Source organism: Penicillium subrubescens, assembly GCF_028828155.1.
Source record: "Penicillium subrubescens strain IBT 31985 chromosome Unknown utg000006l_segment0_segment0, whole genome shotgun sequence".
In the NCBI taxonomy this organism is placed as follows: Eukaryota; Fungi; Ascomycota; class Eurotiomycetes; order Eurotiales; family Aspergillaceae; genus Penicillium; species Penicillium subrubescens.
In genome coordinates, this window is record NW_026643156.1 from 1,844,755 (window position 1) to 1,859,784 (window position 15,030).

Consider the following 15,030-nt stretch of genomic DNA (forward strand, 5'->3'; position numbering starts at 1 on the left):
AAAATCATTCAAGGTTCCCATACTATCCAGTCTAGCCTTCAAACGGGGTCTCGAAAGGTGGCTCCGCTTGTGGTGTGAGACGGGCGATGTGACGTCTCTGACCATCCTCCCAATCGAAGACGGCCGAGTGGCAGGCCACGCGGTTCTAGACAAGTCAGCTATCTCAATCTTCAACCTCAAAGAAAGGGCCAATTCACTCACATCCCAAACAACAACTGTGCCAGCCTTCCAGCGAATACGAGCCTGAAGATCTTGCGACAGCGCAATGTGGTCGTACAAGAACTTCAGGAGGTAATCAGACTCCTCCTTCTTATACCCAACAATGTAGCGAGTAACTTCCACAATTGTCAGTCCATCAGTCTCACCTATACAATGAAACGACGTTACTCACACTGCGGGTTCACATAAAGCGCCTTCTCCCCTGTGACCGGATGCGTCCTGACAATAGGATGCTCAGATGTAATAGGATCACGACGGGCAATACCACCCCCATTCAGGCTAGCATTGACCTGCTCGACGCCCGAGTGCACCGCCTTCAGGCCGTGCAATCTCTTCTGGAATTCGGGTGATAGCCGCTTATACGCCTGCACCATGTCGGCGAATAGTGTGTCGCCACCGGTTGAAGGCCCGTCCAGCACATACAGGAAGGTTGTGCCCGGGGGCTGCTTCTCAAAGGTCACGTCGGAGTGCCAGGTGATCGTGTTTGTGCGCTGCTCGAGGAACTTGGCGCCGGTGCGGTCGTCGGCGCCGCGGAAGACGAGGTGGATTTCTGGGAAGCCCTTGGGTGCACCGGAGGTCTGGTGGATGTGGTGACGGCCGAAGTAGCCGGCGTATTCGACGGCATCTTGGATAGGGAGGGAAGCGAAGTCTTGATCACGGAAGGCTGGAGATGGCGTGGGAGTGGTTAGTTTTTTGGTGTTTAATTGGGGTTGAAGTGATGTTTGTTGGATGTATCAAGCCACCTACCGACAACACGTCGCTGGGCGACGTACAATGCAAGCTGGTCCTTGCCGGCCTTGGAGAGCTTGCTCAATTGCACGCCATGGATCTCGGAGCCAATGAATGGGGTGATGTCGTCTACTTCAGCCTGGCCTTTGGGGAGCAGGTCTGGGAATGTGGCATCGGCATCCTTGCCATGGTCATAGTGTTCGAATTGCTCCAAAGGTGGATATCTGGTATGGATATGTCAGTCATTTTCCATGAATCTGTATGTTTCACACTACCTTTCAGTCTCATTGTCCCAGACAGGCAAATAGTTAGGGAATGATGCCGGCGGCAGCTTGTCTGTGCCCTTCAACTCGGCCTCCTTCTCGTACTTGTATCCAATCAAATTCTCCTTGTTGTGCCCTGCATCAGTCTTGAAGGGCACCGAGAAGGTTGGAGCGCGGAGAGCGACCGTCTCTGTGAGTGACGGAGCCATTGTATAATCAGTCAAGCAGGACAGGTTTTCGGTCTTCTTGACGCTTTTCGAGTACTGACGAGCTTAGACTTGAAAAGCCGTACCCAAGTAATGACAATCTAGGGTATACTAGTATTGTCTCTTAGAAAAATCTACGATCACGACAAGCATCATCTCTATATATTTGGTCCCGGCACCGTGACTCCGGGTTTACAAATTGCGCAATGAGTGCGGGGTTGCTCTTTTCGTCCGATAGATACATGATCACCCAAATGGCCTTGTTGTGACCAGAGTCTGGTTTGAAAGGAGATTTCGGAGGTCTCGGATATCGGGCTGTCGGCAGGAAGACGTTAACATTGGCTGTTGACGAGTGTCTGTGTGGTGTAGAGCATCGTTATGGAGGTTGTGAATGGCGTGATGATAGGCGGAATGTCGCTTATCTGATTATGTACGACGACCAAGACAAGTTCTTAGAATGCGCGACATGGAAGTACGAAAGTATAATCGTATTGCGTGGTCTCTGAAAAGGACTGTTACTGAGTATTTCCTGTCGACTGGTAGGTAGTGTCTAAGTAAGTTGGCACTGTGTTGGTTTGTTAGTTTCAACGTTTGCTACCCCTCGGATGGCGTGATACGCAACTGTCTTTGCGCAACTTGAGCGACATCCGCACATTCGCATTCACCAACTTGATTAGGATACCCGAATGTAAGAAAAAGTACCGACAGAACTGGATTCAAATCCTGGGCGAAGATTTTAGCGCTTGACATTGATCTAGAGATCAAAGAAGGGTCTACAGTAGTATTCTTGCTGACCGAGCATTCTTATAGGTCTCCCCTAGCCAATGAACATAGGCACATTTGTTCACAGAGAGGTCCCTGGTCATAAAGTTCACGGGGGTTAATAGTATCGATCAAAAGTCGCAGCCCTATTTCAACGTGCTCAACATTTGAGTGAATTTGAAGTCAATCATCAATTATTAGGTGCTCGTCAAACGGTGGAGGCACAGTGGGGCCGAGCTAAATCATAGTTATTGCGGGCTGGTCCTTTAGTCCCCCCACGACTCGTCCAACCTAACGTCACTTTATCACGTCTTGCGTGATTCGGGCAAGATCAAAGATCACTGCGAGGTTGCTCGGCTCTTTGAGTCTCGACCTTTCACTGGCCCTGCTATGTCTCCCAGAGTGGCTTTTATCTTGGAAAAATTGGACCCCGGCGCCATTCGCCCCGTATGCCTCGCGTCACGGCATCAGTCCGAAGCGAGTGCCGACGGCCATTTGATGTCCCTTGTTCGCAGGACTTCCCTTGTGCAGTGGCTAGGCAACGCCACAGGCACCATTGATTGCTAAATCTTCTGATTGAGACCAGCCGCTGGGTACATTGCTATTTTCTTTGCCGGGGGCTACGAAATCCTGCAGTAGATCTAGCCGAGCCATGGCATATCCCCCTCAGTGGGTCATCGCAGAGATAGCGACGATTTTGTCTGCTACAAAATGGCGTGCTAGAGAGCTGCGATGGCTTCTTCGTTAAGATTTTCGCCTTTATAACAGCTAGTCCGCATCTACAAGGACAACTGTGAATGCAGATCTTAGACCTGATCCAAAGTCTTCTTCAAGATGACAATTGAGGAGACAAAGAACGTGGGGCCGGGCCCCAACGATTATGACGTGAAGGCTGTGCCTCAAGTCACCGCGACGAGCGATTCAGAATCGTCCTCATCGCTTGGCGGCCGTCGAGGACAGATCAAGCCCGTTGACTGTGCTTTTGACACAACGGAGGACCCGAGGTACTACAAGCCTATCCCGGAGTATGAAGGTGCTCATCGCTGGGATCCGGACTTTGAATGGACAGAGGACGAAGAAAAGGCAGTTGTCAAGAAGGTATGATTTACCATCTGCTTATCAGGGTCACACCCCGAGATCAATGTACTGATCTCAACTTTTCAGATTGATTGGCGCATCTGCACATTTGCCTGTGTGACGTTTTTTGCTCTACAGCTGGACCGCGGCAATGTCGTTCAAGCCACGTCTGATAACATGCTGGGTGACCTTGGCATGAACACCAATGACTATAACACTGGCCAGACTATCTTCCTGCTTTGCTTCCTATTTGCGGAGCTGCCTTCGCAGTTAATATCCAAGTGGCTCGGACCCGACCGTTGGATTCCAGTTCAGATGGTTTCATGGAGTTTGGTTGCCGCTTGCCAGGCATTTGTCAAGAACCGCTCCACCTATTTCGTTACTCGTGCTTTGCTAGGTCTGCTAGAGGGTGGATTGTACGTTTACTCAGCATCATTCCCTCCAAGAAGACCCAACCAGGAACTAACAAGGTCACAGCATTCCCGATACAATCCTCTTCCTCTCTTTCTGGTACAAGTCTAAGGAGCTGCCAATCCGCCTGAGCTACTTCTGGGTTGCTTATCAAGGAACAACAATCGTCAGCGCTTTCCTGGCTTTTGGCTTCCTGCACATCCGGCAAGCAGATGGCACAGGAGGCTGGCGATATCTGTTTGCCTTTGAAGGTTTGATCACCGGTATCATCGGCATTATCGCCGCGTTCTGGATGCCTCCCTCGCCAACCCAGACCGCTGGCAGGTTCCGTGGTAAGGAGGGCTGGTTCAATGAGCGCGAGGAGAAGATCATGGTCAACCGTATTCTCCGGGATGACCCCAGCAAAGGAGGTATGCACAACCGCCAGGCTGTCACGCCCCGCATGCTGTGGCATGCCCTCAAGGACTACGACATGTGGGTCATCTATATTCTCGGCCTTACATGGATGATCGCAAATACTCCGTCCGCGAGTTACATCAGTCTGCAGCTCAAGTCGTTGGGATTCAGTACCTTCCACACCAATTTGCTCACCATTCCTGCCGCGGTTATCTTCATCTGTAACTTGCTGCTGTGGACCTGGCTCTCGGAGCGCTTCAATCAGAGACTACTGCTTGGTGTTGGCTCCGAAATCTGGGCCATTGTCCTACTCATCGCCCTGGAAGTTCTGCCGGCGCATGTCAGTCCCTGGACACGATGGACTCTGTTGACACTGCTCCTCGGCATGCCATATGTGCATGCGATCCTCGTGGCGATTACATCTCGCAATGCTGGTACCGTTCGGACACGAACTGTCGCTACTGCGTTGTACAACATGATGGTTCAAGTCAGCAACATCATTGGCAACAATGTGAGTGTTTATCCGGAGAACGGGAATACATAGGAGATTGGACTAATCGAGTGCTATAGATTTACCGTGAACATGACAAGCCATACTACCGCACCGGCAACAAGGTGCTTATTGCCCTTGCTTCATGGAGTTTGGTGATGTTTATCATCGCGAAGTTCTACTATGTGTGGCGGAACAAGTATGTTTATGGCTCCTCGTTTGCTCTTTCATTTCATCAGATCCTAACAATGACTAAATAGGAAAAATGCTGCCATTTGGGACAACATGACAAGCGAAGAAAGAGAGCGCTATGTCGTCGAGAACAAGGATCTTGGAAATAAGAGGTAATTTGACTCTTGACCCTTTCCCCGATAGTTGAGAGCATCATGACTTACTTACCTTCCGCAGAGTCGACTTCCGCTTCTTACATTAGAAAATTAAGATAAACCTTGGCCTTATGGCTTAAAAGAGACCGAGATACAATTGCAGCTTTAGATATAGACTTATCAGAGTATCAGCAATAGAAAACACCCATCGAGCCAGGCAAAACTTAGTCTCTTGTTATTCAAATCATGATTTCCGATAATCCCTTCAATATCTATGCTGGAGGCTCCTAAAGGCTTTCATTTATTCACCAATCACATATTCGCACCCTTCGTCTCCAATCCATACTTCATGCACCTTCCCAGCTGGGACATCGATTCGTGCGCCAGGTCCGAATGTCTCTTTCTTGACTTCGCCATTATGCAGATTTACATTTTCTTCCGGATAAGTGACTGTAAATGTGCCCCGGCGGATCAAATGTGTCGTGAGACCTCCATGACTATGAGGCGAGTAGTATCCACCTCTAATATGGTAAGTAAGCCTGTCAAAAAGAGGGGAAAGTGTGACAAACCTCCCGTCTGACCATGTGTAGACATGTCGAAACCCCCAGTCTCTCACAAGACGCTCACTTTCGGCACGGGTGCCGATGGGGTACTTTTCTGCCATCGTAGAAGGTTTCACAGAGGTTGCGGTAAGGTATTTTGACCACCGTTATGTTGGCCTGGCATGCTCAGGCATGCGATGGGGGTGGAGGAATGATGTCACTGGGCGACGACAACCCCTCATCACGTGGCACAATGTATACAATTGGATGAGATCGGATAAAGGTACATAAAAAAAAGTACGAACGAGTGGTTCCAGAAGCAATGATTTGCATAGGCCGTGTTCGATCGCGCTAAATCCTATATGCCGGGATACTTCTGCACTTTCCCCTCTTTTTGGCAGGCTTACTTACCATATTAGAGGTGGATACTACTCGCCTCGTAGTCATGGAGGTCTCACGACACATTTGATCCGCCGGGGCACATTTAACGCCACCAAACGCCTTGGAGAGAACAAGCTCTGCCGTGGGAAAGCTCATTGTCCCAGTCTGCCAAGGGGGAAGAAGCATGGTCCCTTCATGCGCAAGGAGTGTGGCATACCAAAATTGTCTTATTCAGTGTTTTGTAATCATTCAGTGTTTTGTAATCAGAAGTACATAAAAAAGCCGCAGTCAAGAGGCAAGTCATCAGTCGTTAAGTGCATCCCAACGCTCATGATAGCAGTGGAAAGCAGCGCAATCTCGCCCTGTTTGCGAAACAATATACAGTGGGCTCAGTACGCATCCTGGCTGATGTTTGAAGGCCATTGAAACCTGATCCCATCCACCACGTGCCTCTTCAGTGGGGAGCTTCGATCGTATACACGAGAACTCCGAAAAAAGAGAGCCGAAACGCCATATGGACGCCGCGCTAACGCCACCAAACGCCTTGAAGAGAGGAAGCTCTGCCGTGGGAAAGCTCCTTGTCTCCCAGCCTGCCATGGGGGAAGAAGCATGGTCCCTTCATGCACAAGGAGTGTGGCATATATGGCAACTCTTGCCGGGAATGACCCAGACTTCTTGACCCTTCGTAGCGCAATTTGGACACCGTACGCCAGGCATCTAAAACACATGTTAGACGCCATAGACCTTCAAAAGTACAGAGCAAGAAGCAAAGAAGTGACTTGGCTTGGGTGAACGGACCTTGTTAACGACGGAGAAGTTTGAGCACGCCGAGGCGACACATTGAGAAGACTCAGTCATCTTGTTTCGAAGAGGGGTGATAAAAATCAATAGAGTTTCTTTGTGTCGGTACTTGCCCCAAGAGAAACAGTGACAGGACGTCGAGATTGAAATTTTGTTGTTAATGTGTCAAGGCAACTGGAGATTGACTTCAGGGATGGAGCTGGTGTGGATTCAACTTTACAGCCGGACAGACAAGCCCTTTTAAGACACCAAGGCACGGCGACAGAAAGGGGAAGAAGACAGAGACTCGGTTCACGCCCCGCGATCGCGACCAGAAAAATCTTATCGGGTAATTACTTTGAACAAAAACTATAATAATAAAAAAAACTCAGATCAGCTCTGGTTCGCGCACATCGCGTCGATGGTGGACTCGGAAGTTCCCGTTGATGGGTAGACCAGGTCTTGCGATGTGGGAAGCTTTCTCCTTTCTCAACGATCGACCAGTCAAAAGCAATCAAAAGTAGTTGATGACTCCCATTCTCATGGACGATAGATTGACCTTGCGCAGGGATTCAGGGCCGATGCACACAGGGCTATCGTCCTGGTTTCGCCACACAGGCTGTCAGCAACCAATCACAGCTGTATCATCGGCTCCTCCCGAGCAGTCCGGGCTTAGGGTGTTCAATCTGCGATTGTTTGTCCTGCAACCATCGACGTGATAGATTTCCCATGCCGTGGTGCATGATCTTCCTTCCTCATCGCGGCCGGAGAACGCCAGAAAAAGCTTGGTGCTTGCGACATCGGACGGTAGGATCCCCTCGTTTCGCCGGATTTCAAATCCTGAAACTGAGTCCAGACTGCCCAGCGATAGACCAGAATGAATCCGAACCGGTCCAAGACCACCAAAAAAGTTGACGTATCGCCCCTGCAACCCCAGAGCAGATCGCCAAATGGATCACGCTCGGTCCCTCGGAGCGCCCAGTCTAGAGTAGCGCCTTAGCGCCTATCGATGATTTGCCCGTTGGGTTCTGACAGGGGCCCAATCACTTACGATAGCTCACAAGCCTTCGATAGAGGCCGATTATTGGTCCATCGGCCAATGGTGTGTGTCCTGGTTCGCCCACTTTTTGCTAATTACCCCGCCACCGGCCAATAGTCGCTGTTTATGCATGCCAATTCCAGCTGTCAACAGCAAGTGCTGCTGCGTGAACCCCTCCTCCACAGACAAAGAGAACTTGATTATGATCTACAGGACTGCAGATGCGCAACCTGGAAATTGCGGCACTGCTTGTTCTATTGACTCGACTGACGAGCTGATTATTGTTATCGAACCAGTCTAGCACGTATCGTGCGTGCGATAGTGGACTTGGACCCCTTTAGGGGGATGCACATCCTCTCTGCGCTCGCTCCAACCTCATCATGCTACAGTCATCGGAGCATTTATCGATCACCTTTACGGAGTACAGGATGTACACTTGTTCTCTATTTCTTCACTGGCGCTGTTGATCAATCTGATGCATTTCTGCTTGGCATGTTGATCTCCCCTCCCAACTGGCTCCAGGATTGCTTAGGTGGGGCCTAAAGTTGGTGCTCGCGACACATACTGCCTGCGTTAGACTAGATCATGTCTCCAGAGCGCATATATCTACCGAGCTCTCGCACCAACGTGCAAGGTCTCAAAGTGGCTAATGGGGCCCACTTATCACTCACAGCCAGGGGGCTGGGGCAAAAGCAGATTTCGAAAGCTGCCCGCATGGCCACGCTACAGGAAAATGCTGCTGTGGTGGAATCTCGATGGCACGCATCATGCAGGATAACTTTCTTGTTTGCCTTTTGTACCAGAGATCGGGCATGCTACAGTACACTGTTGAACAGCTGCATCTGCATGGCTCATTCGAGGTCACACCAACCGCTTGCTGGCCCACGTTCTCGGCTCCTTGACACTTCCCACCCGTTATTGGGGCCATGCTAGCGACTTGAGCATTCCAAACACTGCGTATATGTTTCCTCTTCTATGAATGCGAGTGTCAATCGCGTGCTAGTACGAAAGCCCGGCAGAAACTTCCAGCGCATCACAAAGCTAAGACCGACATCAGTTGCGCATAACGCATGACCAGGACCCTGAATGGGTCTATTGCAAATAACCGGGTCCGTATGGAACGCCTACACTTCGCCTCAATTTCCCTTGACTGACGAACTGTGCGGGCCTCTACGTGATGTACCATGTGTTCCACTGCATTGCGCAACAGGCCATTAACCTTGCAGGTGGGCCAGGTCCAGCATGACCTCACAGATACAACGCGGATAAAGAGCCTCCTTGCTTCAAAAAGAATTACGAATAGGACACCGTCTAGAAAGAGGAACATTTGTCTGATCTCAGATGACTCGAAACCTCAGCATTAGGGTGGTTTGCCTCGGGCCCTCACATACCTCTAATACGACGTGAGGCTCATGCACAACGGCACTGTATGGAGAGCTATTAGGACAGGCTCAAATCCCGAGTGGTTAGAGGACTAGTGATATCACCCCGTACAGCCACGATATTTGATGTTCCTTGTAGCACCACATTGCCAGGACCGGTCGGGAAACCGGTCCTTGATTCCCGCTTTGTACGCATGCAATACCTGTACCAAATATCACCATCTTCTTCATACTTCTCTCCAGCCTGCGATAAAACTGCGATAACTAAATCTCGATCTCGCAGGATGTGATATGAGTAGAATTCCTTGCAGAATGATGGTAATGATCTTAAATGTTGTGACATCGGACAAACATGCAATTTTCCTGTTATATGATGCAACGGCCATGTGTGAGCTGATTTTTCCAAGATCGGAATCAACGAATATAATGGTTACAGAAGTGAGAGAACTGTAGCCTCCAACCTTAGTTTGACTGATAGGGACGATTTTTCTGCCCCGCATGAAGTACCTAGCAAATTCTCATCAGGAAGTACGAGCTTTGCCTGATATCCAGTGAGTTGCATACTCCAGCTACAGATCCTTAGACTGGTACACCCGTCATTGGGGATTTTTGAATCGACCTACGAGCTTACCAGTGGCATGACCCACCAAGAGATGTACGTTTCCATATCAGATACAGTAATTCAAAGGAAGTTCCAAGATCAGAATAACCTAGCCGATCTGATTAAGTCCGAGACTAGTAAATTTCGTTGGAAGCAACCAACCAACAATCCTGCAGTGCTCGAGGTTCATTGTACATGCTCATGCATCTAGGAGCAATAGGTTGGGTATTGCTAGGGTATATCGCCACATATTGCTCTATGACAGAATATCTTTATGGATTATAAGGATATTCTTTATCGGAATATAATCAGCGCGTGAGATATAGACTACTCCACATCGGGTTCAATGCCTCTGCACGCTTCGTTCTAAATGAGGGAACCGTGAACCGCTCGGCTCCTCTGGATTACCGTATTGTCCTCGGGTTGACCTTAGGTTGAGTATGTTCAGTTTGCATGAGTATGAGTCTGATGTGGATAATGTGACCTTCTCTCGTGGCCAATAGAGCCTGGAATCATTCAAAGGTTGTCTTCCGATATACGGTGTTGCTACTAGATCTTCGCCCATAACCTTGGCACGCAAAGCAAAATCGTAGATTGGAATACCGATCATCGAATTGCCACATTCCAGTCCCGATCAAAGAAAGAGAAAGCGATTGAAGATTAGATACTACTAACCATGTGACACCCATTAGTCTGTCGAACGACGTTGTGCAACACGCAGCATGGATGCCTTAAACTCAGAACAGCTATAACACGCTCAAACCCCGAGCTCAGACGCGAGCACGATGCAATCGGAAATTTAGAAAGATGACCTATCATACCATCGCCACTACTCACGAAGCCTGCTTCGTGACACGGACCAACAGGAGTCCCCCATTCTTCTCCCCGGTACAATCGTATAGATGAACAAACCGATATCCTTCACGGAGTCGATCAAGCCGAATGCAAGCCCACGCAGCTAGTGAGTCACGACCGATCTCGTCGTCCTTGATTTTGAACCTGGATGCAGAGTGACGTAAGTTAGCATGGGCACCTACACTTTCGAGCAACGCGTTTCTTCGAGTTTCACGAGGGTGAAGAAACGGAACGGCGCTGCACGTCTAATTCCACGGTAACGATGCAGCTGCGGCCTGAAATGGAAATCCCGGGTAGACAAGTTTCTGCAGGCTCAAACCGTTGGGATTGAAGATAGGCAGGCAGTTTTTGGTGGGCCAGGGAAGAAAAAAGCAAAATGAAGTAGCGAGAGGTCTGCATGATACTGCACAGACATCTCCACTTTCATTTTGCAGAGATAACGCAATGATATGCGAGTGCAATGAGGGAAGCCAGACGGAATGGCAAAGTGGGGGGAAATATGAGTTCAGGATTCAGGAAGGAATGATGCTTAGAATATGGGAGAAAAGCGGGCAAGCACAACGAGTCTGAAAACAAGCAAAGCAATAGGGGGTACTAACCGAACGAAACTTAACTCCTCCACCACCCCTGTCACAGTTGGGAAGACTAGCTTCTGCCCCCTGAATTCGGGATTGACACCGGACGAGCTCTTGGTACAGCGGCGGAAGCTGCTCTTCTCAGAGTCAGAGCTAGCGTCATCACGACCAGCGGCGACGGGCCCGTCCGGCTCCTCGACGTGCAGTTGACAATTCACGTAGGGCTTGAACCCTTTCTCCTTATGCTCGCCAGGGGGCAATGATAAGTCCTGAGCAGCAAAGACCTCTAGCACTAGGTTTAGCGTTCGGCGGTGAATGAGATCTGTCTTAGGCTCAGAGCTTCGGTATCCATCTGGCTTCAATACCCAGCCTGACGTGCCGGTGAACATGCCATGGTTGAGCATCATTCCTTTGTCCAGGTTTTGCCAGTTCAGAGCTACGAGTTGTGCACCTCGACGCCAGCAGAAGGCTGGATCAAGGTTGGATGAATTCACCCGGAAGGCGAAGGGGTAAATGCGCATGAAAGATGAGCGGTTGTGCTCAAAGAGCCGTTCGCGATGATTCATGTGAGCATCGCGGCATGCCCGCTCGGAGAGGGAGAAGACATGACCTGGGAGCTTGGCCTCTGTCGATATGTTTAGAGTTGCTTGTAGCCGTGTTGTTGAGCTTTTATCTCTTACCTGGCTGGTCAAAATGATTGAAATGGAACGCTCTAGTGTAGATGGCCATCTTCGCTAAAGCTTCAAGAACCTTGATTGGCTTTGCAGGGTTTTGCTGTTGGGCTCCCACAGGTTGTGGTCCCGTAGGTTGCGGGGCAGATTCCTCGGGGGTAGTCGCCTCCGGTGTCTCGGGCTTTCCATCGGTTTTGGTCAAGGGCATGGACTTGGTTTTGATCAAGATCTTTCTCCTCAGATCAGCCAACTTCGGTAGCTTGTCAGCGGCCAAGTCAGGCGAAACCTCCACCAGAAGCCCTTTCCAGGCATCTCGCATGATATCTACCATGATTTGCTGTTGCTCTAAACAACAGTGCACCTCGAAGCTGACGATTACCGGCAAATCGCTAGTGACAAAGGCGCTGTCACGAATCGCATAGCAGATCTCGCGGAATGACGTCCCCTTGGTCAGCGTATGGCCGTGAAGGACCCGGGGCTCTACCAACGCTTCACTGCGGACCGCCTTCGCCTCAGGAGCGGTAGCCTTAGCAGGAGCGGCAGTCTTAGCAGGAGTTGGCTCGGGCTTCGTAGGCGATTTGCGGCGCAGAGCATCGTTCAATCTTGTCGAAACTGAGCGAGAGAGTCCCTTTGATTTCTGCTGTATAGCTTCGCTTCTGGACCTGGTCTTCTCTTTTGTTTTGGTACCTGAGGACCCGTCATTCTCAGAATCGCTGCTGCTACCGCTGCTTGTCTCACTGTCACTTGAGTCTGGGTCCTTTGGTTCTCCGTCCCAGACATCAATCTCAACAGAGCGGCATCCACGCAGAAGGACCTATATACTGGATGTGAGCTTGTCGCACCAACCGCATATGTCATCTGGAAGGACAGCGACGCCTCTAATTGCGATATTGGCGTGGTAGGTTAAGATATTCTACTTACAGATGTGTACGCACTTGCAGCAGCGTCGCTATAGAGCTGATTACCTGTCAAGTATGTGTTATGGCTTGAAGACACATAATAATCTGAGATGGGAGCAGACACATCCAGCTCCTTGAGGGGTGCTTGAGCGCAAGACGCGGCATCTTTCATGTACGCTTGAAAGGCGTCCACCGAGGCCAGAGATGCCGCAACTGGCTGTCCATTAGGCCCCGTCTCATTGTCAACGCTTTTCAGAAACTCATTCTTCGATGCCTCCGATGCAGTGATAGCTTTGTAGATCTTTTGAATGTGGGAGTCGACCGTCTCATGGAATTGGCCCACATGGTGCTCTTTCAGTTGCTGCAGCGTGAGATCCCGCGCTCGCTCGACGAGGCTGTCAACCTTCTTCATCTCGTAGTCTCGTAATGACTGCCTATCAGAGTGATCGACTCAAGAGTCGGAGATAAGGCGTCCTAAACAGGCTGTTATGCCCTGTTGCAAGGACGTTGTGGACTCGGGTTATGCCGATTGGATAGTGCAAGCCCCGCTTCACATACGCAATATGTAGTGCGACTTCGTTTCCAAAGAGTCGTAAAGGTAAAAATAGGCAGCGTGAGTCAAGAGAAAGAAGACTCAAAAGTAAACACACAAAGTGTGAGACGAGAAATTAAAGGAGTGGACACGTGCGGTGTCCTGACATGATCGACTCTCCACTCCGCGCCCGACGTGGCTCCATCGGTGAGATCTTGGCTTTTTAGCTAAGTTGGAGAGTTTTCGCTCTTCATTCCCTTTATAGCTTGCGGCCAATTCAACCTTTCTAAAATTCTCTAGTCTCTTCACTATTGAGTAACCTTCTACCGCGCTAGTTCCACTAGCTAGAACTGGAAGCTCCAACTTCAGTATGGGATCAGGCCAAGCTCATTGGTTCGAACGGCATCAGAACCCTTGATAAGCCGGTCATCGTGAGGTATTTGACGGGGTTTGAACGATGCTCAAGGTCTCATCTCGGGCTTATGTAACTTGACAATGCCTCTTAATGTCCGATATACGAAGATTTGGCCATTGCCAGTGACTAACTTGCTGAGAAATCAAGGCGGGACACATCGCCCCCACTTCCAGGTTGACCTTACTATAAGAAGCACCGAGGTCCTCGACTGAACAAAAGCTTGGAGATAATTCTTGAATACTACTCAAGCTCAATCAAAGCTCGATAAACAGGTATACTGCAAATCTTCAAGCAAACATCTTCAAAAATGGCCAACTCAGAGCCCGTCCACTTCTTCGACATCGTCTCCACACTTCCAGGTACGCCGGCTATACCCCACCTTCAGGTACTCCAATAAACATACTGACAGACAACCAATCTATCAGGAGCCCGGAAGTCCTGGTCCCCCAATACCATCAAGGTCCGCGCGGTCCTGAACTTCAAGGGTATTCCCTACACCCAAAGCTGGATCTCGTATCCCGATATTGCCCCGTTAACCAAGGGCCTCGAGCTCGGTCCCAATGAGTCCGGCATTCCCTACACCTTGCCCGCCATCATCCATAAGTCGTCGGTGACGTCAAACCCCCATGGTGCAATGATGGACTCTCTGCCGATTGTCTTGCACCTGGACAAGGCGTTCCCTTCATCACCGCTCTTCCCTAGTGGTGACGCCAGCTACGCACTGCTAATGGCCGTGAGCAAGATCGCGGGCGCACTGAGTCCGGCAATCCGCTCTCTGATTGTTCCAAGAGTGGCAGACTATATGGATCCGCGGGGCCAGGAGTATTTCATTGAGACTCGGTCGCAGTTCTTTGGAAAGCCATTGGCAGAGGTGCGACCGACCGATCAGGAGACCATCGATGAGTTGTGGAAGGAGGTAGAGACCGAGGCAGCGGCACTCGTCAATGTACTGAAGGGTCGCGAGGGCAAGAAAGGACCTTTCTTTGAGGGTGAGACTCCGGGATATGTAGATCTGTACCTGTCCGCTATTTTTGCCTTCTTCGAGCGCATTGACCGAGAGTCCTTTGATCGGCTGATGGCGATTGGTGACGGTGAATTCAAAGCTCTGTGGGATGCTTGTGAGCCCTGGATCGACGGTCAGGGTGAGGAGAAGGAATGGACAGTTTCTCAGACTGCTGCTTAGAAAGAACTGTGTACGTCCTCCGGTGCGGTACTCGCAGGCGGATTGGTATTGATTTGAAACCTTGCATAACCCCGGTATGAGAATAATGTAGACGAATATCATTTCAATATATATAGCACATTCGAGAAAACAGATCAAATCAATGTAATAATACATGTCGGACGCCTCCACAGGGCCTGCTTGATCCGATATCCACAGTCCTGGTCTGAAGGGCCATTTGCGCGAAAGCGCTCAGCCATTCGAAAAAAGGAACAAAGCAACGCTGTGCGGCTGACAAATCAACACCGGGTAGTTGT

At 50.0% G+C, this 15,030-nt stretch overlaps 6 protein-coding genes across 6 annotated transcripts; 2 read left to right on the forward strand and 4 right to left on the reverse strand.

Moving 5' to 3' along the window:
- Positions 1–31: 31 nt before the first annotated feature.
- On the reverse strand, positions 32–1,420 carry N7473_009159 (TauD/TfdA dioxygenase family protein; the record flags this gene model as incomplete). The annotated part of the gene is made up of 5 exons (XM_057155098.1): positions 32–145; positions 202–335; positions 392–883; positions 967–1,172; positions 1,224–1,420. The coding sequence occupies 5 exons, from the start codon at positions 1,418–1,420 to the stop codon at positions 32–34; spliced, it is 1,143 nt and encodes a 380-aa protein (XP_057006228.1).
- Positions 1,421–3,013: 1,593 nt separating this feature from the next.
- On the forward strand, positions 3,014–4,986 carry N7473_009160 (putative transporter; the record flags this gene model as incomplete). Its single annotated transcript, XM_057155099.1, has 6 exons — positions 3,014–3,277; positions 3,344–3,672; positions 3,734–4,574; positions 4,634–4,752; positions 4,814–4,897; positions 4,962–4,986. 6 exons carry the CDS (start codon positions 3,014–3,016, stop codon positions 4,984–4,986), a joined length of 1,662 nt encoding a protein of 553 aa, XP_057006229.1.
- Positions 4,987–5,180: 194 nt separating this feature from the next.
- Positions 5,181–5,543, reverse strand: N7473_009161 (uncharacterized protein; the record flags this gene model as incomplete). Its single annotated transcript, XM_057155100.1, has 2 exons — positions 5,181–5,400; positions 5,449–5,543. The coding sequence occupies 2 exons, from the start codon at positions 5,541–5,543 to the stop codon at positions 5,181–5,183; spliced, it is 315 nt and encodes a 104-aa protein (XP_057006230.1).
- Positions 5,544–6,026: 483 nt separating this feature from the next.
- Positions 6,027–6,660, reverse strand: N7473_009162 (uncharacterized protein; the record flags this gene model as incomplete). Its single annotated transcript, XM_057155101.1, has 2 exons — positions 6,027–6,519; positions 6,547–6,660. 2 exons carry the CDS (start codon positions 6,658–6,660, stop codon positions 6,421–6,423), a joined length of 213 nt encoding a protein of 70 aa, XP_057006231.1. The 3' UTR covers positions 6,027–6,420.
- A 3,777-nt stretch (positions 6,661–10,437) lies between these two features.
- On the reverse strand, positions 10,438–13,016 carry N7473_009163 (putative phosphoinositide-specific phospholipase C; the record flags this gene model as incomplete). Its single annotated transcript, XM_057155102.1, has 4 exons — positions 10,438–10,603; positions 11,059–11,659; positions 11,715–12,519; positions 12,627–13,016. The coding sequence occupies 4 exons, from the start codon at positions 13,014–13,016 to the stop codon at positions 10,438–10,440; spliced, it is 1,962 nt and encodes a 653-aa protein (XP_057006232.1).
- Positions 13,017–13,858: 842 nt separating this feature from the next.
- On the forward strand, positions 13,859–14,734 carry N7473_009164 (glutathione S-transferase family protein; the record flags this gene model as incomplete). Its single annotated transcript, XM_057155103.1, has 2 exons — positions 13,859–13,910; positions 13,977–14,734. The coding sequence occupies 2 exons, from the start codon at positions 13,859–13,861 to the stop codon at positions 14,732–14,734; spliced, it is 810 nt and encodes a 269-aa protein (XP_057006233.1).
- Between the last annotated feature and the right edge of the window lie 296 nt (positions 14,735–15,030).